The 20,833-nt window shown below is 46.5% G+C and overlaps 3 protein-coding genes and 1 pseudogene across 6 annotated transcripts; 2 read left to right on the top strand and 2 right to left on the bottom strand.

Moving 5' to 3' along the window:
- Positions 1 to 186: 186 nt before the first annotated feature.
- Positions 187 to 2,555, bottom strand: LOC100835327 (rho GDP-dissociation inhibitor 1). Of its 2 annotated transcripts, none has more exons than XM_014899325.2 (6): positions 2,305 to 2,555; positions 2,020 to 2,170; positions 1,819 to 1,885; positions 1,406 to 1,624; positions 654 to 778; positions 187 to 501 (listed from the first exon to the last, which is right to left on the bottom strand). In XM_014899325.2, the coding sequence occupies exons 2-6, from the start codon at positions 2,143 to 2,145 to the stop codon at positions 433 to 435; spliced, it is 606 nt and encodes a 201-aa protein (XP_014754811.1). In that variant the 5' UTR covers positions 2,146 to 2,170; positions 2,305 to 2,555; the 3' UTR covers positions 187 to 432. The 2 variants fall into 2 exon arrangements, with proteins under 2 accessions (XP_014754811.1, XP_003567767.1); XM_003567719.4 differs by having other exon boundaries at positions 2,020 to 2,175; positions 2,305 to 2,547.
- A 200-nt stretch (positions 2,556 to 2,755) lies between these two features.
- Positions 2,756 to 11,291, bottom strand: LOC100835096. Of its 3 annotated transcripts, XR_002963223.1 has the most exons (5): positions 11,286 to 11,291; positions 10,323 to 10,329; positions 6,465 to 6,600; positions 3,935 to 6,362; positions 2,756 to 3,238 (listed from the first exon to the last, which is right to left on the bottom strand). XR_002963223.1 is itself a non-coding variant. In XM_014899324.2 (3 exons), exons 1-2 carry the CDS (start codon positions 6,537 to 6,539, stop codon positions 4,002 to 4,004), a joined length of 2,436 nt encoding a protein of 811 aa, XP_014754810.1. In that variant the 5' UTR covers positions 6,540 to 6,623; the 3' UTR covers positions 2,756 to 3,238; positions 3,954 to 4,001. The 3 variants fall into 3 exon arrangements, 1 of the variants encoding a protein (XP_014754810.1); XR_001406262.2 differs by lacking the exons at positions 10,323 to 10,329; positions 11,286 to 11,291 and having other exon boundaries at positions 6,465 to 6,623; XM_014899324.2 differs by lacking the exons at positions 10,323 to 10,329; positions 11,286 to 11,291 and having other exon boundaries at positions 3,954 to 6,362; positions 6,465 to 6,623.
- LOC100841928 lies at positions 9,219 to 11,450 on the top strand. Its single transcript, XM_024458737.1, has 5 exons — positions 9,219 to 9,265; positions 9,358 to 9,499; positions 9,749 to 10,182; positions 10,288 to 10,846; positions 10,953 to 11,450. The coding sequence occupies exons 1-5, from the start codon at positions 9,219 to 9,221 to the stop codon at positions 11,448 to 11,450; spliced, it is 1,680 nt and encodes a 559-aa protein (XP_024314505.1).
- A 1,552-nt stretch (positions 11,451 to 13,002) lies between these two features.
- LOC100841622 lies at positions 13,003 to 20,156 on the top strand (annotated as a pseudogene).
- Positions 20,157 to 20,833: the final 677 nt, after the last annotated feature.

The following is a 20,833-nucleotide window of genomic DNA, read 5'->3' as shown; positions in this document are numbered from 1 at the left end:
TCTCTTAAACGTCTGCTTGCATTGTTGTATTTTTAGTGGGAGAGCTGGTATTTTGTTCGACTTTTTGGGGAGTTGAAAATTTCAACTAAATACCAGCCCCTCCAAGCAGGACATAAAACAATTTATGGATTGGTTAATATAGAAATTATACATCTCAAGTTGCAATTAGTAAGGGTCAGAGTAGTATTATGCATCACCAAGATTTCCCAAGTAGTGCAAACCATAACAAAATCCAAAAGGACACAGTTCAGAGATCGTCGCAAATGAGTGAATAATATTACAAGAAGGGCCTTCCTTTAGGGATCATTACAAATGGGTGAATATTACAAGAAGGGCCATCCTTCAGGGATCATAACAATGGCCTTCACATCCGGCCGGCCTTATCTAGCAGCTCCTATCAACATCCACAAAGTGCCTAAAATTACATGTCATCTACCAGCCCTTCCTGATCTCAAAGGAGTACCTCATGTCCAAGTACACTTTTCCATCATCATCCACAAACTGCAAACAAGGTTCACACACACACACACACACATATAGCCAGGAATAAGATTCACTGATGAAGCAGCTAGCTGTGATACAGATTTATTATTGGCATGTCATCATCGTGCATGTTCCGAAAATAACTATATCGCTCCTCGTACATGACTTACCTTTAATTTAGCCGAATATGAACCCCTTGCAAACATACCGCTTGGGGTGGTATCTTCTTCAGCCTTGTGAGTGTATGGCTCCTGCCGAGGGCTGAACGTCCCGAGCATCACCTTCTGATTTTCCACTGCAAATCAAAACAAGGACACAGATTATCTACATAAAACAATATGCACTTATGCAGTGAAGGGATATATATTCATGTGCAACACAACTATCATATTCATCTCAATGGATCATTGCATGTTAGTTGAACTTGGTGAACCACAGCAAAACATTATATGCTCAACAAACTGCGATGAAGACAATATCTTCTCTGAGACTTGCAGACTACACATAACATAAAACTGCTTTAAAATAATTGGGTTCATATTGTAGAGCGAAAGCAATCATGGTGTCTCATAAGATCTTGAACCGACAGTACATGTATGTAGTCCAAGAGAAAAGATTTCTGATGAAACGGACTAGCAGGAAAATATGGCTCCAGATAAAAGTACCAATAAATATTGTCTCGTTGAGCAATGGGGACAAATAATAAGGATTACGACTGCATGCCTATAAGTCAATCTGATACGGAGAAGATTCATTGATCACTAAATGGTAACTCTATCAGACAAGTATCAAATGGAGCTGTCTTTTCCCCCCCAAAAGAAAGTCCATTCATTGTCATTTAGGACGCAGCTTAAGAGCATAACCCATAAAGAGGATATAACAATATATAGATATGTGTGTTTAAGGGATCATCACAAGTCACCTCTTACTCCAGTCTTCCAGATGGTGTGCGAGTACTTGAGACCGGACACGATGTTGTTGGAGACGGTGAAGGAGAAGCGGAAGCTGTAGGTGCTCCCGTCCTTGAGCACAAATGCGTACCCCTTGTCGTCCGGCACGAACGGGATCGACAAAACCAGGTCTGGCCGCCCCGGTGCCAGGATTGCCAAGTTCAATATGGTCACCTCTGGTTCCACGGTCTCTGAATATATAGGAAAGGAACAGCTATTCAGACGACAAAAAACTTTGATTGTTTCACACCACCACACTGTCTAATAGCAGGAGAGAAAAAATTATAGCACATCTAGTGATATAAGTATCTTGTTTTCGGTGGTAGAAGGAAAACCCTCGATTTATTAGTTAGTGTACTTATTATTGTCTTATTGTTATTACTACCTCCAAGCTTAGTGGTATCGACATCTCCAAGCAGTTGCTCCTTCCACCTCCTGAGGCTGACATCATCCTGTATAAATTCGGAAATTGGGGATAGATAGATGAGATCCATGATGGAGTACTATGTTGGAGTGAGTCTGAAAAGAAACTCTTAATTGTTTATAAGAAAAAGGAAAAAAGACAAGTGGGATCATGTTGAGTTGCCTTGTCCAGGTCGAGGTGGTCCTTGAGGGGAACCAGAGGGCCAAGCTCCATGTTGACCTCCTCCTCGTCTTCGTCCTCTTCCTCCTCCTCCTCGACCACGCTCACCGATGCCTCCTCCTGATCCATGACCCTCTTGCAGACAAAGCTGGTCCTTTCCTTCTCAGATGCAGACATAGACAGTAATCGCATCAGAACCAAATCTTGGACTAGCACTAGAAGATGAGGATGAAAGGAAAGGCAAGGCAATGGATCCAAGGGGAGGAAAGGGAAGAAAACATTATGAACCTGAGGTCTGAGGAGGAGGCGATCCGGAAGAGAGCAGCTGCAGTTGACTGGCGGCGCCGGCGAGCGAGTTGCCGGCGATTTGGATCCCGTCCAGTCGTTTTGCTTCTTCTTTCTTTCTCCAGTACAGTACTACTAACAAATGGAGTGCCGTTTTTTTCTTCTGTTTTTGCCTTTTTGAGTCAGAGAGAGAGTGAGGGAGAGAGTTTGTGTGATCTTACATTTGTGAGAAGGAAATGAGGCATTTCAGGGGAAAAACCTCATTAAAGGGGATACGTTGGTTATTCCATATCTCATTAGTTTGACCAAATTTCTAGAAAAATATACCAAACATCTATAACTCTAAGTTAGTTTTATTAGGTCCATCATGATATATATCTTCATAGTATTTTTTTGATATTGTAGATGTTAATACACTATCCCATAAATTTGGGAAGAAATTTGACACAAGACGAAGTTAGAAACATCTCATCTCATATTTACAAACGAAAAGAATAGTATATTTTACTGTAATCCATCCATCCACCCATCCATAGGTATCAGATCGAATCATCATCTCCAGACCACCAAGGAGAAACGTTACAATGAACTTCAGCAAAGGATACGGTCCCTTGAGAAGAAGAAAAAACAGCAGTACCCCCCCCCCCCCCCCCCCCCCCAAAGCACAAACAGACGGAGAACGAATGGATGCAATTACTTGAGATAAAACACATGGCACAAAACAAAAACCAATAATACATCCCTGTCAAATTTTACCCCAAGCAGCCTTGTAAATCCAACGAGTTTTTATCTAGAGTAGCAATGCCGTGCTGGTCACTCCTCGGATGTCCTGAAGAATATTTGTTCCATGCAGAGGCTGGAAGCCTGGAAGATGATCTTACATTTTCTGAAGTCTAAAGAAATTAGTTTTATCTTGTCAACACCACATTGCTGCTGCCTGTTTAGGTCCAGTAGGTACATACAGGAAAGAAAAGAATAACAGTTAGTCAAAAAAAAGGATTCACAATTCACAAGGCTATATCTCTGGCAAGTACACTAGTATTTTTAAGCAGTATTCAACGCAATCAATATATACATGCCATTTCTCAATGCCACAGGTTGCGGCTACTTATTCCATATCAATACACTGGCTCGCATATGGAAATACTCAACATGCAAGCAAGCAGTATGCCTTAACTCTACAATATACAGTATTATTCCTGATGTAATTAATAAATAAATAAATAAATCCCTGCTTCCTTTATACAGTCAAGCATGACAAGGACACCCCGAATGGTACATCTTCAGAGAACAGCTAATATATTCTGGTTGGAATTAGCACATGGACAAATTCTTACCATGTGGATTGACATTACGACTAAAAAAACAGAGATATCATGTGAACAGATAACTATTAGTTGTTCAACTGGTACTAAATTTGACAAGGAATATTTCAATAACTTCAGGGATTACATGTGCTACTTTAAGGAATGTAAATTAAAACCTAAGCCCATGATGAATCTCATCCAATGCATAACCTTCAATCATAATTTTGAGGAACTACTTAACCATACACCAGAAACCATCATATTCTAAAAAAGAAGTAACAATAACCATCTCATCTCGATTGAGAACATCTCATTTTTCACAGTACCTCATCAGCTAAATCGCACCTTGGAGATCCTCCCTTGTTTGCTGCGGCGGCGGCGGCGGCGGCTGAACTACAGATTCACAGGGACCAGATTCGAGTCAATTGCACTTCCAGCCTCCGAAGGTGCACTTGCTGCATTCTCTCCAGAAACCAGCACACAACTAGCATCTGCAAGCCTAGTTTCAATCAAATCCCCAAAAGCTACACCTTCAGTCTGTGTTTTCTCCCTTGATACCAAATCCTCATCTTCTCCAGGACTAGCTTCTGCCAAATCTCTAGACAACTTACCGGCAGCTTCTACAAACCCAATGGATATGTCTTTCCTTGGCCTCCCACGCCCTCTCTTGATTCCCGTTGACGCAGCATGCTCTCTCCTCTCCACCACTGATGGCCTCTCCATTGTTGGCCTTCCACACCCTCTCTTGATTCTCGGTGACCTATCATCGCTACTTTCAACTGACATCCCCACCCTCTCCGATGGCTTTTGCTTTCTTGGCCTCCCACGCCCTCTCTTCTCCATCAATGCAGCAACTCCTATTTCTGCAGGTGCAGTTCCGGATGGCTTCTCCTTTCTTGGCCTACCACGCCCTCTCTTCTGTGCAGAAGAAACAACACCTTCAGCCTTACCCCCACCTTCAGTCATCTCTGTCGCCACAGAACCTCCAGCTTCCGTTGGCCCAACTTCTGATGTATTCTCCTTTCCTGGCGTCCCAGGCCATCTCTTCTGTGCAGAAGAAACACCTTCGGCCTTAACCCCGCCTTCTGTCATCTCTGTGGCAGCAGCATCTCCAGGTTCCGTTGGTTCAACTTCCACTCTACTCTCCTTTCTTGGCCTACCACGACCTCTCTTCTGTGCAGAAGAAATCGGCCCAACTACAAGTCTACTTGCCTTTCTTGGCCTACCACGACCTCTCTTCTGTGCAGAAGAAACATCTTCGACTTTACCCCCGCCTTCAGTCATCTCTGTCACCACAGCACCTCCAGCTTCCGTTGGCACAACTTCCGGTGTATTCTCCTTTCTTGGACTCCCAGTTCCTCTCTCCTGTGCAGAGGAAACACCTTCGGCATTATCCCTGCCTTCAGTCATCTCTGTCGCCACAGAACCTCCAGCTTCCGTTGGCCCAATTTCTGCTGTATTCTCCTTTCCTGGCGTCCCAGGCCATCTCTTCTGTGCAGAAGAAACACCTACAGCCTTAACCCCGCCTTCAGTCATCTCTGTCACAGCAGCACCTCCAGCTTCCGTTGGTCCAACTTCCACTCTACTCTCCTTTCTTGGCCTACCACGACGTCTCTTCTGTGCAGAAGAAATCGGCCCAACTACCAGTGTACTTGCCTTTCTTGGTCTACCACGACCTCTCTTCTGTGCAGAACAAACATCTTCGGCTTTACCCCCGCCTTCAGTCATCTCTGTCGCCGCAGCACCTCCAGCTTCCGTAGGCACAACTTCCGGTGTATTCTCCTTTCTTGGACTCCCAGGCCCTCTCTCCTGTGCAGAAGAAACACCTTCGGCCTTATCCCCGCCTTCAGTCATCTCTGTCACCACAGCACCTCCAGCTTCCGTCGGCACAGCTTCCAGTGCATTCTCCTTTCTTGGCCTCCCACGCCCTCTCTTAGTCACCGAAGCATCCCCAGACAGCACAGACCCAGGTTGTGATGGTCTCTCCTTTCTAGGGCGTCCACGTTTTCTCTTCCCAAGCAAAGGCATTGCAGGAGTAGCAATGCTGCTGTGAGCATACGTCATAGACTGCCCTAATCCCTGACTGGCACCAACCACACCGGCACCGGCCACAGCATTGTGCGAGGAACCCAGCGCAGCACCCGTGGAGGCAATACTCTTGCGCGGACGACCACGACCGCGCTTCACATTCGGCATGGCAGGATCTGTCACCGTAGCCTCGCGCCTGCTTGCTATGGCAGCAACAGATGCTGCAAGCATGTGCAGTCTCCCTGGCTGTGCAGTAGTCAGGAATTGTGGATTCTTACGTGGGCGTCCACGGCCTCGCTTCACTCCCAGCACAGGCTCATCAGTCCCCAACTTCACTCCAGAAACATTCTTATGCTTACGCGGTCTCCCACGTCCCCGCTTCACAGGCGGCTGAGCAGAGGAAGACGGAGGCACATCAGGACGGGGATACTTGCGAGGCCGTCCACGTCCCCGCTTCTCAGTAGGAGCAGGAGCAGGAGCAGGAGCAGGAGTGGTGCTGATTTCGGGGGCTGGGATTTGAGGATCCTGCGGATCTGAGCCGGAGGAGGAGGCTAACAAGAAGTAGTATCCAGACATGCGGAGGACGCCCTCGGAGAGGAGGCGGCGGAGGTGGGCGGAGAGGAGCAGGTCGTGGCTGGCAGGGAGGCCGGAGAAGTGGTCGGCGATGTACGTGGCGATGGCGAGGCGGTTGCATCCGCCCCTTTGACGCAGCGCCTGCGTAATCATCTGCAAGACGGAGATCCAAAGCTGATTATTTAGATCGATGAGAAAGGGGAAACTGGATCCAGAAGAAGAAGAAGGGGTGAGTAGCTAGCTAAGCTTTCTTGCCTCCTTGTAGGTCGGGTGAGGGCGGGCCGCAGCCGGCGGCGGTGCCGGCGAAGGAGAGCCGACGGCGGCCACCATTTCGGCTCCGGTCGCCGCTGCGGAGAGAGAGAGAAGGGATGCAGCCGCCGAGATGTGGATCCACTGTGTCGGGCGGTCGGGTGGGCCCACCTGTCAATGTTCTCACCCATGAGATTTTATTTGGGTCCAACTATTTGTCTTGTCTCACATATGATTTCTCATGATTTTAAATTCCACAGTCCTTAAATATATTGCATTTCCTTTTTATGTGCGGCCAGGCACATTTCTAAATATAGAAATTATACACACCTTATTACGGTACTATTTTTTTTATGCAACTCTAGGTCTAGGATGCTTATCTGGCTTGAGTTTAACTTAAATTGACTTTCTGAATTTTGTTGTTTGTTTCTCACTCATTCATTGTGTGTGTGTGTCATGTCATTCATTTCACACGCTTTGCTTGCATTATTTCATGCATATATTGTATTGTCCTCGTGTCATATGGGAACCGAAGATGTGTACCGTAATATCGTCAGTTTTACTACAATGCCTTTTATGAGCATACATTTTACGAACCGATACATCACATTGATGTAGATGAACATGAGCTTAGTGACACCGTTGCATGTGTTCCGGATGAGTGTTTGAACACCACTGAGACGAAACAAGTCAAGTAAGGTTGGCATTATGTCACAAAGAGGTCTAACAAATTTGACGAGTGGGTTTGGGAAAAAATCCCATGAGACCTGGTCTATTCTCTGATCACGTTAGACCCCTTCTAGAGACAGCCACGTGTATACACGAATCTCAAAGAAGCTAGAGTCTTCTTCCCCGAGTCAATCCCTTCTCAGTTTAACCAGTTTTAGCATCCAGTTCCCCTACCTCTTTCTCAGTTTAACCAGTTCTCGCATCTGTATGTGTCTCGCTCCTCGCCATCGCTGGAATCAGAGTCAACATCAACGGCCGACACCTCCGCCTGGACCATGGACAGAGGACGCCTGTTATGATGTGTCACAGTTACTGTTGTAGTAAAATAAAACTCTTGTATGTGCCGGGCCGTAAATCCTACGTGGCGACGACTAAGTCAACATTTCCCGAACCTAAGTCAAGACGTCCACGTGGCACAGTCAATCGTACGTGGCAAAGGAAGACAAGTCAAGCCTCTCATACCATGGTCAAAGGGTCAAATGAGTTAGAGTAGGGGGCAAGAAATGTGTGGGATGAGGCTCCACCATGGACCAACCCTCACCTCCTTCTCATGGTGCACACAAAAGTTATGAACCAATGAGCTACTTTTACCAATTTGTCCTCACTTTTCTCTCTTCCTCAAGGGTAACCATGATCTTTTGTCATGGAACCCTAGGCTATAAATACCCCCCATGGGGGCATGTACCATTCACTCTCACTTGACTAAACTCAAAGGAAGAGCGCTAGATTGCTCCCTCTAAGGTTCGCTCTCGCGCGCCACTTTCGACTGAAAATCGATCGGCCTCGAGGAAGGCTTTTAGGGGACTCTAGTTTCGAGGCTCCGAGCTAACCTTTGTTTGCTCGGGCTCGAAGGAGAAGGGGTTGGGTTAGAGTTCCGAGGTTATCCTAACCTCGATACTTGGAAAGACGCGTTCGGTCCAAGTACGAGGCGGCCCCGACGAATCTCTTGCTAGAAGGTGTCTTGGGAAGATCCGCTCGACCCAAACCCTTGGCTAACAATCCCCTCGAAACCTTTCCTAACATAGGATTAAGTCGCACCCACAGGGTCGACTGAACCTATTAAAAAAATATCGACGTGTCAACTTGTCCAAATGTACGGTGACCTTCGCTATAAGGCCGACGTACACGTCCTATCTTTATACACGCACTTGTGCCATCGAGCATTGGCACCTTTTATTCTAATTGTTGTCGAGAACAACAACAGTTACGAATGGCAGATCTTTCAACTAATATATTGAAGCACGAACCAATTAAAGTGCTTCCGATCAAGACCATCAAAGTATCAATCTATCAATTTAGTTAGTCGTGAAGAGTTTATTTTTTGATCTTTCAGTGCGTGAGAGGAAAAGGATCCATGACGTCGTCGCAAAAAGAAGAAGATCCATGACGTGATGACGACCCAACAAGCTACGTTAAAGCAACGGTATAAGTAGTAGAGGAGGATGTTATTCTTGAGGCGATGCAATCTGAAGAATACCAAGAGATTAAACGTAGGTGGTTGTAGCCCGAGCCATTACCGGTGAAGAACACAGACAAGACAAGAACCGATGAAAAGGGATTGAATCGAAGAAGAAGACGACTTTGGCTGCTTTGAGATTTGTGTCGACACATGGCAGTCTCTAGAAGGGGTGTAACCTGATCGGAGAATAGACCACGGACGTCTCATAGGATTTTTTTTTGTTTCCAAGGTAAAGGGGTAAAGGGTAATACATACACATGCGGAATATCGGAGGACGTTTGGTTCTAAAAATGGACGCTGGTGGGCTGGCAGCTAATGCACGACTTTTTTCCTTGCAAGAAAAAGCAAAAGAAAGAGCGGCTCTTCGTGCTTCTCTCTTCTTCTCCTTGTCTCTCTAATTCGCTAATCTTAATTCTCATGAATTGGTTTTCTCGATCATTTGCCTCTATTCATATCCTGTTGGTTTGAGTGCATGCATGGGATTTACTTGCAATCAACAATGAAGCTAGCGCTAGCTAGGCATGCAGAGATTTGAATAATCTCGATCGAGCTCAATCGGGGGATAGAATCTCATGGATCCTCTGCCGGATATCTATCCCTTGACAGGCTTGCAGATTGGGTACGTACGTAGAGATCTCTATATAATTCTCGATGCATGGATTGCGCAGCTAGCTAGCTGATGATGCATGTATATGATTAATTAATTTACAGGGATATGCAGTCTTACATCTCGCGCGCGTTCCTCTACTTTGCTCCGGTGAGCAAGAAGGTGCTGATTCTGGTGGACAACCAGCCATGGATGACCAGCAAGCAGTCCAGATCTGCAAGGCTATGGCAGTTCATGATCACCAAGGTAGGGATACAATATGTTTTCGCAGTCCGAAATTCATGTTGAACTAAGTTTAGTCTAATGCATCAGTCAGGATGGTTTATGCATCGTTCAATCAAGTCGTTTTTCAGTCTTCACCATGCACTCCACTTGAAAGTTGGTGCAGTTCAGCGATTAGGCCCACAACAAAGACATGGAATTTTTACATTTCGGAGGCAGTACGTATATGTGCGTGGACCGAGATTTTAATTGCACGCATTGCATGATATGCAGTACAGGATGTCTCCGTTCGTGAATTCGAGGGCGTCCGCTGCCGGCGACAAAAGCAGCAACAATACATCGTCCTCAGGCAGGAGGAGGAGGGCGATGCAGCGGTGGTTCGCGGTGACCCCTCCGGCGCAACTGCTGCACGGGTTCCTGGTGTTCGAGGTGTCATGGCGCGACGTGCACGGCATCAACTACTTCAACGACCTGCTGACCGACACGTCCTTGGCCCTGGAGGCGCGCTACATGAAGAAGTGGGAGTTCCACAGCGCGGAGCAGGCCGCCGCCTGCACGTCCCAGTGGTTCCTGGACGCCGACGCACGCTCCCTCCGGGGCTACCTCCTCCGCCTGCACCAGCGCCGTGACTACTCCGCCTCCGCCGGCGAAGAAGACGACGACGATGATCAGGAGTACTACATGGCGAGCTCCAGCTCTCCTCGCCCGCCTCGTGACCAGCTGCAACTGCAACAACAACAACAAGTACAGGACCCCGCGGGCAGCTGCTGCAGCGACGATGACAACTTAAGGACGATGATGAATAGTAGCAGCAAGCAGCTCCTGCGGCTGCCGACGCTGAGGAGGAGGAAGAGCTGGCGGAGGAGCAGATCATCATCTGCAAGCAGGAGGATGCAGCAGGCCGTCACGAACGAAGAAGATCATCAAGAGGAAGAGGCAGCTGCTTCTAGCAGTAGCTGTCGCCCAGCCGTGCCCGTGCGGCAGTACAACGACACCCTTCTCATGTTCCGGTTCCGCGACGGGTCGCTGCCGTTCAAGCTCCGCGAGATCATCATGGCGGACATCCGGCTGTTGACGCTCCTCGAGTCCGGGCTCCCGTCGTGGGTCATCTTCCTGCAGTCGTACCCGGTGCTGTGCCACGCGTACCGGCCCTGGATGCGGCCCCTGGCGCGGAGCTTGTACGCGGCGGCGTCGCTGGTGACGGTGATCATTGGCTTCTACGACCTGTACAAGAACGTGCCGCTGCTCAAGTCGGCCGCGGCGCGCATCTGCGGGCCGCTCTTCGGGTGGATCGAGACGTGGGACATGGTCACCAGGATCCAGTACCTGGGCACCATCCTCTTCCTCCGCAACCTGCGCCGCTGCCTCCAGGTAGGGTGTCAAGTGGGATCCCACCGACAACCCACTTTCATTTTTTTTTTTTGCAATTCTAGTTCAAATCCCAAATGAACTAGAAATGGGACCTACCTCCCTCCAGGGCCTGTTTGCGCTGCTGCGCGCGTTGAGGGCGCTGCTCCGGGCCGTGGCGGCGCCCTTCGCCGACCTCGAGATGCTGGGCTGGGTGGCCACGCTGGCGGCGCACGCGTGGGGCCTCGCCGTGGACATCGGGGAGCTGCTGTGGGCGCCCTTCGACGTGCTGCTCGACTGCGCCGCCGGGGCCGCGGCCTCGCTCTGGCCGCTGCTCCAGCTGCTCGTGTTCCCGTTCCGTTTCGCGGTGGCGCTGGCGGGGTGCGCGGGGGCCGTGCTGTCCAACGGCTACAACTTCTCCAAGGACGTGTGGGAGACGCTGAGCAGCATCTTCGAGCTCAACCACATGTCTGACGCGCAGCAGAGCGCCCTCTTGGACGTCACCACGCTCAAGACGCTCTGGAACGACCTCTTCTCGCAGATCTTCCGGGCACTCAGGGGCATCCTCAATGGCATTCTCGTCTTCTTTGCCTCCTGCAACAGGCACAGGCTCAGGTACCTACTGTGAGCAAAGCAAGCACTGCATGCATACATACATACATACATTTCATTTCAACTAATTATTCCATGCATGATTCCAACTGTGTGTAGCATATATAATCATGCGCACTCAAGATTGCGACATATGCTTCGTGTGGCTAGATTGGCGCCCCGACACTCCAACCACCAAAACCATCAGGTCTTTCTATGCTTGTTATTTTTTTTACAATTAACATTGCAAACTATATATTGGGACCTGGTATTTAATTTCCTGCTTGAACCGCATCGTCTGCAGGATACGGGCGTCGAACGCGATGTATGCAAGTGATCCATCAAGCACTTCACTCTTTTTTTTAAATTTGGAAGGGCCTGGTGGTTGGCACCAATTTGTGTACATACGATTTTGAGTGTGTTTATTTCTCGATCGATTTAAAAATAGGTATTTCTCAGTCGACAATCATAGCTGTACGATGAAGATTTTCTCATCACCTTTTGTACTTACATCAATCCTGCGCAAATCTCAGTGATTGACTGGATCAGACGGTTGTCAGGCATTCATTCATTCAAAAACGGGATTACATTCATTCTGAACGCTTCTTTACGGTATATATGGGTCGTGACCTTGAATAAGTTAATAACATGTGAAGCTTTTTTATGTGCGGTTATTAGGTTGAAAAACTTGGAGAGGATTGAGCTTTTCCCTTGGCAAAAGCAAAACAAAACAAGAACCCCTGTACACTAAACTTGTTGGACGTTAGATGGGTTCCTTCTGGCCGGCTATATATATTTGAATACCAATGCACTACAGGAGAGTTGAAAACAGTCAATAGAATACCAATATGTGCATTACACTTACACAGGACTTGAGAACGGCCATCAAAAGTACTTTAAACCTTAGCCGCATGCATGGGCCAAATTGGTTCCCATAAATTCGATTTTGTGTGTCCAACAAATGTTCATGCATGTCGTTTTTACATTGAAAATACCTAAAAGGGGCATTCAAAAACAGCATGCATGTTTGTAGCTACACGGAGCACTAGAACCACAAATTTCACATTTCTGGGATGGTTTGACGATGTGATATTCAGAGGAGAGGCTAGCTGTAATATACTACTCCGTTCGTCCTGAAATAAGTGAACCGGATTTGTATAAAAATGTATTGAAATCCACGTTAATTATTACGGAGGAGTATAAAAGTTTTGCATGCATGTCCAAGAGAATCAATGAAAACAGAACAATTAGTAGAGAGGATTTTATTACACGTCCGTCCATACATGCATGCATGTGCATATAGTCGACATTAACTTTAACCAAAAAATATATACAGTTAGCTAGGTTAATAGTAATAAATAAATAAATTTGAGAAGAAAAGAAACGGAAATAAAATCACGTCGATACGGAAAGAAAGAAAGAGCAATTTAAACATGGATGGCCCAATCAAAGATGCATATACGCAGGATGGATGTGTCTAGTCGCTGGAACTTGGCTCTGGCGCCGGTGCCGGGGCCGGCGCTGGCACGGGCGCCTCAGAAGAAGAAGAAGACTCAGACTCAGATTTCTTCTCGTTGACGGCCATCCTCATGTCGGCATACACGACGCGGCCTTCAGGTGCTCCCTCGCCGTCGCTGCTCTTCCTGCCGGAGACGGAGGCGACGAGGAGGAACCCCACCATCGCCATCGCCAGCAGGGCCACACGCCTCATATTGGTCGCCATTAACTTGCTAATTATTGGAGCTGATCGATCAACGGACGATCTTCTTGTTGTTGTCGATGTTGCTGCTGCTGCTGTTGTTCTTCTAGCTCTCGCTCTCTTCTCTTCCTGGGCCTGGTAGCTAGATGATGATGATTGATATTGATATATAATGGAAGCAAGGATCGATAGACAGGACGCCCTGTCGATGCTGGTTTTTATTTATAGTGCAGGACAAGCCAAGCTAAGCTAAGGACATGCATGTTTGGGAACATCTATGCGGCTCTCCTTGCACATCTGAACAAGTCTTTGCATGCATGCGCGTAGGAACCGGCATGCCAATCCATAATCCTTTTGAAACAATAAAGAAAAAGACAAAATCTAAAGACGAAAGACAAATTATTTTTGGAAATAAGATGAATTCCGAAACCACCGGCCTAGCTTCCCTTCGGGCCGGAGCCCATCTATATCTCCCTTTTTCTTCGGGCGCACTCCCTCCTTCTGGCCCATCTCGCTGCCCTAGATCGACTAAAGAAACAAATCTCGTTCTGGCCCATCTGGGAGCGCCGCCGCCACCCCCTCCCTCCTTCTGGCCCATCCCGCTGCCGAGCGACGCCCCCAGTCCCCTCGGTCGTCTTCCTCCTCGGGCGAGCGTCGCCAACCCTCCTCCATCCCACTGCCGAGCGCCGCCCCAGTCCCCTCGCTCGTCTTCCTCCTCGCGCGAGCGCTGCCACCCCTCCCTCTTCCCGCTGCCGAGCGCCGCCCCAGTCCCCTCGCTCGTCTTCCTCCTCGCGCGAGCGCCGCCACCGCAGGTATCTATCTCCCCTTCAATTGTCTCGTTCCCGACCGTTTCTCCTCCCATCACCCCACCAACAGATCCCGCCCGTTAGCTCCCCGTTTCATCTCCTTAATCTTCCCCAATTCGTAACTGAGGCAAAATCAAGGTAGGGGTTCCCCGCCCTTGATTGGGTTCAGCCGCAGGAGCGGCGGAGGGCGGATCCATCGGCTGGGGGTGGTGAATTTCAAGTCGTATAAGGGAACGCCGACTATCGTGCCCTTCTTCGACTTCACAGCTATCATCGGCCCCAACGGCGCCGCATTCGCTCCGCACACCTCCGTGGCGCCCAGCTCAAGGACCTCCGTCTGCCTTGTCTAGAACCTCCCCAGCACCGGGGCCGCCGAGCTCCACTTCACCCGCACTATGACTGGTGCTGGCGGCAGCTAGTACAACATCGACGCCGGCTCGTCACCTGGCACGACTACAACGCCAAGCTTACATCCCTGTGCATCCTCGTCAAGGCTCGGAACTTCCTCGTCTTCCAGGTCCTCTCTAATACTTCCTACTCCATTAGCAAAGGCCTTCTTCGATTGACTCTTCCTCCCTCCCTAGTCACGACCCTGGCTGACTTGCCATGAACATATGCACTGCAGGGTGATGTGGAATCATTGCCTTCAAGAATCTCAAGGAGCTCATCGCACTTGTGTGGAGCAGATAGCTGGTTCTGATGTACTCAGGCGGGAGTCTGACGAGACAGAGGATCTGAAAACCAGGGCCCAAGATAAATCTGCACTTATCTATCCAGAGAAAAGGACCATCATCACGGAGAGGAAAGCAGAAGAAGGCGCAACAGGAAGAAGTATCTACGGTTACAGCAGGACCTGGTACATTTCTCACAGACATTTCTTTCGTCCTGAAACATGTTAGTTTGTGTTGCTTGCTCTATCTAATATTCACATCATGTCATTGCGTGTTTCTAGAAAGTGTTGAAAACAGATCATCTCCTATGGCAACTCTACACCATTGAAAAAGACATGGAGAAAATAGAAGCTGAGCTTGGGGAGGACAGGGAGTCTCATCAGCAAATGTGGGAAGAGAACCAGTCCTCTGACCACGAGCTTGCTGAAAAAATGAGGATCAAAGTGCATTTCTCAAGAAAATGACCTTGTGTGAGAAAATTCTGGCTAAGGAAAAGCTTGATACTGACAAGGTAAGAGCGTTTTTTCACTCTTTCACTCTCAAGAAAAATCTTGAAGTAGCATCCCTTTTTTACTCCAAGAAAAAGCTTCTAACCCTGATATGAAATTCCTTCCATGTAGTGATCCATGTGAGTAAAAGAATTCCTTCCATGAAACATGTTCTGCTCACATTATACATGAGTTCCTTCCATGTAGCATCTTCTGCTCACGTATTCATCGCTTCATGAACATTCGCGCTGCTCTCCCTCCACTTCTCCTAGTGACCCAACAGCCCTCTAACTAATGTTTCTGCATTCTTTAGTTCAATATTATCGATTGATAGTTCTTGTCTGTTACATGTGATCGCCGTATCTGCCTATCGTTTGCGCTCTTTTTCCTTTTTTATCATTGAGTTGCATGCTCTTAGGAAATCGCAGTCATGTATGAAACTGCTGAGTGTTGCATTTGGTTTTAACTATTTGTGGTAAGTTATAGCTTCTCACAGTTCAAAATTTACATCAGAACCCTTGGTAGTCTAAAGGTCTTCTGGAGATTTGGAGTGTTATACCAATACCGTTGACTTTCATGAACTGGGCATGTTAATGTTAGTGTGAAAACCTCTATTCAGTGAAAAATTCAAACTTTCTATCCTAGCCACTAGATCTAACATAAATGGATAGATGAAAGATGGAACCTCTATCACTTAAACACATTTTATGAACCCGCCCTACATTATTAGATGTCTGTTTTTTCTTTTCATAAAATGTATTTAAGTGAGAGGTTCACACATTTTATGAACCCCCCTACATTATTAGATGTCTATGTTTTTTTCTTTTCATAAAATGTATTTAAGTGAGAGGTTCACCTTTCATCTGATCCGTTTATTTGAGATTTAATGGCTAGGATTAAAAGTTCTCAAGTTTTCACCGAATAGAGGTTTAAACCTGAATACTTCCCCCATGTTATTTGCATCCTCATTAATATATTTCTTCTTCAGCAACCTGAGCTTCGTAGATTAAAAGAGCAAATATCTCGGCTCAAGTCCACAATCAAAAGCTGCAACAAAGAAACCGACAAAACGAAGGATGTTAACAAGAAACATTTGGATGTGACGAAAAGGCTGCATAGTGCTTTGGTTGATGTCACAAGAGCTATTGAGGAGTTGAATGAACAAGGCCAAAATAAAAGCGTGAAACTGCAATTAGCTGATGATCAAGTCCAGGAATATCATAAAATGTGAGTCTCACCTTCATGTCTACCATATAAGGAGATGGAAAATTGTTCCAGCTTGTGTATGTTTCTAGGAATACGATATATTTGGTAGTTGAAAGAGCAAGGTCACAATGATAATTTTTTTAATCTCAAATCATAGATTAACATGTATCTGGGAATATACTTTGAATATTAGAATGGTAGAATTTGTAATCATATAGAAGCATTTGATAACCGCACCCCGCAGGTAGATACTAGATTTAGAATTATCATGCTTCTCGCCCAAAAAAATTAATGAGCCGTTTTGGTATTTCTTCTTCTGAATCTATTGACTGTTGCACCAAAAACCTGTCTCATACCTTGTTTTTTATTTTGATAGTATGGATAAATTCGAACTTCTGCCTTAATATGTTTCCATTCTTTTGATACATGTGAGTACATCCCTCAAAGTATTATGTGGCGGTAAGGAAGATGCAGGAATGAGGACAGCAAAGCTGAGAGATGTGAGAGAAGTATTAGAGAAAGAGCTAAATGCTGATGTTTCAGCCAAAAAAATTGGAGGAGAATAGGCAGCAGCTTCATAGCCGCGTGGATGAGATATCATCACAGGAGAGTGAATTGCACACCAAGCTTAATAAGATTCTTAACTCAGTCCCCAAACATGAAGATGAGCTCACACGTTTATGTGAGGAACATAACAAAATTGCAAAGTAACGCTAATCTTCAGGGTTAGTTCAGATCCTTCAGCATATCAATTTTCTGCTCCGTTACAGATGCTAGTTCAAAATTGCGTATTACCAAATTCCTTTGATCTTGGTAGAGTTCTTGTTGAAATCCTTCAGCATATCAATTTTTTGCTCCAATACAGATGTTAGTTTTGGTGTCTAATACGCCTGCATGTATCAAAATTTATGCAGGGCTAAGTATCAAACATCGAAGCAAAGGGTCGATGAGATATAGATACACAATTACGAGAACTCAAAGCTGACAAGCATGAAAGTGAGCGGGATGCTCGATTCTCAGAAACTGTTAGGAGTCTTAAGAGGCTATTCCCTGGAGTCCCTGGTCATATGACTGAACTTTCTAGGCCCTCACAGAAGAAATACAAACTTGCTGTTACTGTTGCCATGGGGAAGTTCATGGATGCAGTAGTGGTGGAAGATGAAAGCACAGGTAAGGAATGCATTAAGGTGCTGCCTTCATGTCTACATGTTTCTTAGATCTACAAAAAGCATATTATACTTGTATGTAGTGAATGGTATTACTTCTGTTTTTGTTTAATTCAAAATACACTTTTTAGAAATACAAAACATCTTTTCAATAAAATCAAATTTCCAGCATCACACTTATGCTTCCTTGTATGGTTATGGGAGAGATATGGGTGCACTAAAAGGATATGTAGTGCAAACACATATATTGCTAGCTTGCCACATGATTCCTTGAAAGAAAAGTCAAATGGATTTCAAATATTTAAATGTATATGATAGCAGGGACATCTGTTGTTTGATTGCACCTTATGTCCACTTGAATTGAACATTTGCACCACCTTTTGAGGAGTGGGAGCATGATGGGTTGGGGGCACAAGATATGTTCTCATTGCTTTACTTGCCTTATGTGAGCTTGACCAAATGTGGCCACTGTTAGGTTCATAGCTACTGTAAGGTTGGGGACCCAATTCGTAACTGAGGGCCGCCCTACCTTGCCCTACTGGGTCCTCCGCCCGTGCCAAGAGCCAATTTGTAACTGTCGAATCGAACTGGAATGGAATGCCCAGGTCTAGGTGGAGGAGTTGTTTTCTTGTGTATCCTGCAAAAGAAAATAATTCAATTGGTTATTGATAATTTGCTCATTACTAGAATTCTATAGCAAATGCCATTCTATATTCGCAGCATACTAGAATTTGTGTATCCTTCGGCCCCCTTCTTTTCAGCTTCTAGGTCCCAGGAAGCCACTAGCTGAAAAGAAGGGAAAACTTCTCCAATGCTTATTTTCCCAGCTGCAGCTTCTCGTAGTGCAAATCCAGAAACTGGTCTGGACCAGCTTCCCGAGCTTCTGCTGCACCGTTCATAAAATTGCTACCGCAGCGAACCGTTATTACAAGCATAATGCCACCGAGACCTGTCCCGAGCCCTCGACTGGCCGACTCTCTCTCTCCCTCGCCACCCGAACTCACCTGCCCGCTAGGGTTAGGCGCTCCAAGCGCCAGCCGCCCGCCGCCCCCTTCCTCCCTCCATTCCCCCGCTGGCCGGCAGCCTCCCAGGCTCCCACACCCCTCCGTCTGCGCCACCTTCCACCGGCTCCCCCAGGCGCGCCGCCCTCCCCATTTTCTCACGTGTATCTTCCCCGGAGCTCGTCGCCGGCATGTGTTTGGCCAGGAGGTCGTCACCGCCCTCCCCGCTCCACCGGACGAGCCGCCCTGCCCTCCCCGCTCCACTGGACGAGCAGCCCTACCTCCTACCGCCCAACATCGCCGCGCTCGAGTCAGGGAGGGCCGCCGCCACCGAGTCGGGGTGCGACCCCGCCACCGAATCGAGGAGAGGCGCCGCCGCCGAGTTCCGGAGCCCTAAACCGCCGGCGACGCCCAACCTAACCCCTTCTCCGCTGTCAAGGCTTCCTCCCCTTCTGCCGCCGTTGTCGCTGGAGTACTGGACTCACTCCGTTTATGTTCAAAATTAGTAGCAGTGCATATGTTTATGCCCCAATTTCATGCCCAAATTTGGTTCTAATGCTATGGTGTTTTGGTGTTCTATTTATTTGGTTTTTACCATTTTGTTCTTACAAAATTTGGTACGGTCTGTAGCCTTTTTGCTGTTTCAGAATTGGCAAAGAGGTTGCATGAAGCAAAAACGAGTGATTTCTTGTGTTTAATTTCATCTGCATATGTGTACGCATTGTGTTTAAAATAGTCATAATTCTTATTATTGTGAACAAATGAAGTCCAGGGGCATTATAGCCTTTTCCTACCCAAATCCAAGGATAAGCTGTGAATCTGGAAGCTAAAAAGAAGGGGACAAGGGCAGTTTCTCTGGCTTCCTGGGGCAACAGCTTCTCAGAGAAATTCAGCTGAAGCTGACTTCTAGAGAAGCTGAAGCTGAAAAGAAGGGGGCCGAAAGCACCTTTTGTTCTTTTATGTCCTTCTTTCTGCTGGTGCTCATGGAAGTCTTTCGTCTTGCAGACTGGAATACGGAGTCTAATGGAAGCTCTGGGTGAATTAAAGGAGCAGAGAGCAATATCAATGCTACATTTCAAAGCTGAATCACCATCGTAATGGAAGCTCTGGGTGAATTAAAGGAGCAACACGTCCTAACAAAGCGGCAGTAGCTCTACTATTGTTCTTATTCTTTTGCCACTATTGCTTCCCTCACTACAACAGGCAGACTTCCGCTGCTGCTGCCAATGGTGTTGGCTGTTTGGGGCTAGTGCGAGTGATGGGGATGCTGGGGAACATAACAGTAGGAAATAAGAAAGGGAGTAACATGCAAGATTTGATAAAATACTAGTGGCTGCCACTTGTCCACATCTTATATTACAATATCTTTCCATTTTATGTGGCAGAAATTTAAATCTCCAGGAGTGCTGCAATTCTGTAATTGTAAGGGACCAACAGTTTTTTGTGCCAGACATTGACAAATTGTTAAAGTAGGTAACCTGTTTCCCTTCCAAGACAGTTCACTCCTTGTCTTTTTGTATTTTTATACTACTCCCTCCGATACATAAAAAGTGTCGTCCATTTTTGTACTTAAGTTGGTGTAAATTTTGTACTAAGTAGGCGACATTTTTTATGGATTGGAGGGAGTAACTTATGAGGTGTAGCTGTTGATCTGTTACAAAATGTTGGTTGCTTTTACTGATGAAATATTTGATCTTTTTATGTGATACGCTGGTCCACAAGGAAATTGACATACACTTTCGATACTCTTTTTCGTTGACATGATCCTTGGTGAAGAAGAAAGTTTATTAAATGAGAATGGGAGTATCAGTAACCTTACAGCTAGAGATTTGCTCTTCCACCTCACTGTGCCTTGCAGTATTTTGGTGTTACTTTTATGCTAGTTTGAAAATCCATCACTTTTATCTCCTTTTAGTGTCCTATTCTTACCACCTTTTGTACTTATCGGGTCTTCTAGAAATCACATGGTACTAGTGTGGTACAGCTGGAAAAAATTCTCTTTGCAATCTGCATTAGTGCTAGATCGTTGTTAGTCCGATTGATTATTCCTGTTTGTCCGATTGATTATTCCTGTTCTAAACTATACACTTCTGGTCATTTTTTTTTTCTTATAGATTATGCTACACGCCTGCCAAATGGTCTGCTAGGTCAAGTGCAACAGGCCAGTTCTGGACATTCTGACAAGATGGTTTGCGATTTAGAAACACTTCTGCGGACAAGAGTATGGTCCTTGGTTAGTGTGCAATTTTACCACAATCTTATGTTCTCTTCCTACATACACATGCACTAAAAATACACGGCTAGGTTTTATCTTTTCATGCTGCATCATTACCATAAAGCAGAATTTAGCAGTTCGTAGACCATATACGCTCTTCAGTTTTTA

This window comes from Brachypodium distachyon, chromosome 2 (genome assembly GCF_000005505.3).
Source record: "Brachypodium distachyon strain Bd21 chromosome 2, Brachypodium_distachyon_v3.0, whole genome shotgun sequence".
Taxonomy (NCBI): Eukaryota; Viridiplantae; Streptophyta; class Magnoliopsida; order Poales; family Poaceae; genus Brachypodium; species Brachypodium distachyon.
The sequence above is the reverse complement of the archived record's forward strand: the minus strand, read 5'-3'. Positions and strand labels throughout refer to the sequence as shown.

Coding starts and splice junctions, on each gene's coding strand:
- LOC100835327 (XM_014899325.2), bottom strand. CDS start 2,145: ATGGATCAGGAGGAGGCATCGGTGAGCGTGGTCGAGGAGGAGGAGGAA. Junction 1,886..2,019: donor ACCACCTCGACCTGGACAAG/GCAACTCAACAT, acceptor GAATTTATACAG/GATGATGTCAGCCTCAGGAG. Junction 502..653: donor CATATTCGGCTAAATTAAAG/GTAAGTCATGTA, acceptor CCTTGTTTGCAG/TTTGTGGATGATGATGGAAA.
- LOC100835096 (XM_014899324.2), bottom strand. CDS start 6,539: ATGGTGGCCGCCGTCGGCTCTCCTTCGCCGGCACCGCCGCCGGCTGCG. Junction 6,363..6,464: donor CTCACCCGACCTACAAGGAG/GCAAGAAAGCTT, acceptor TCCGTCTTGCAG/ATGATTACGCAGGCGCTGCG.
- LOC100841928 (XM_024458737.1), top strand. CDS start 9,219: ATGGATCCTCTGCCGGATATCTATCCCTTGACAGGCTTGCAGATTGG. Junction 9,500..9,748: donor GGCAGTTCATGATCACCAAG/GTAGGGATACAA, acceptor CATGATATGCAG/TACAGGATGTCTCCGTTCGT. Junction 10,847..10,952: donor ACCTGCGCCGCTGCCTCCAG/GTAGGGTGTCAA, acceptor ACCTCCCTCCAG/GGCCTGTTTGCGCTGCTGCG.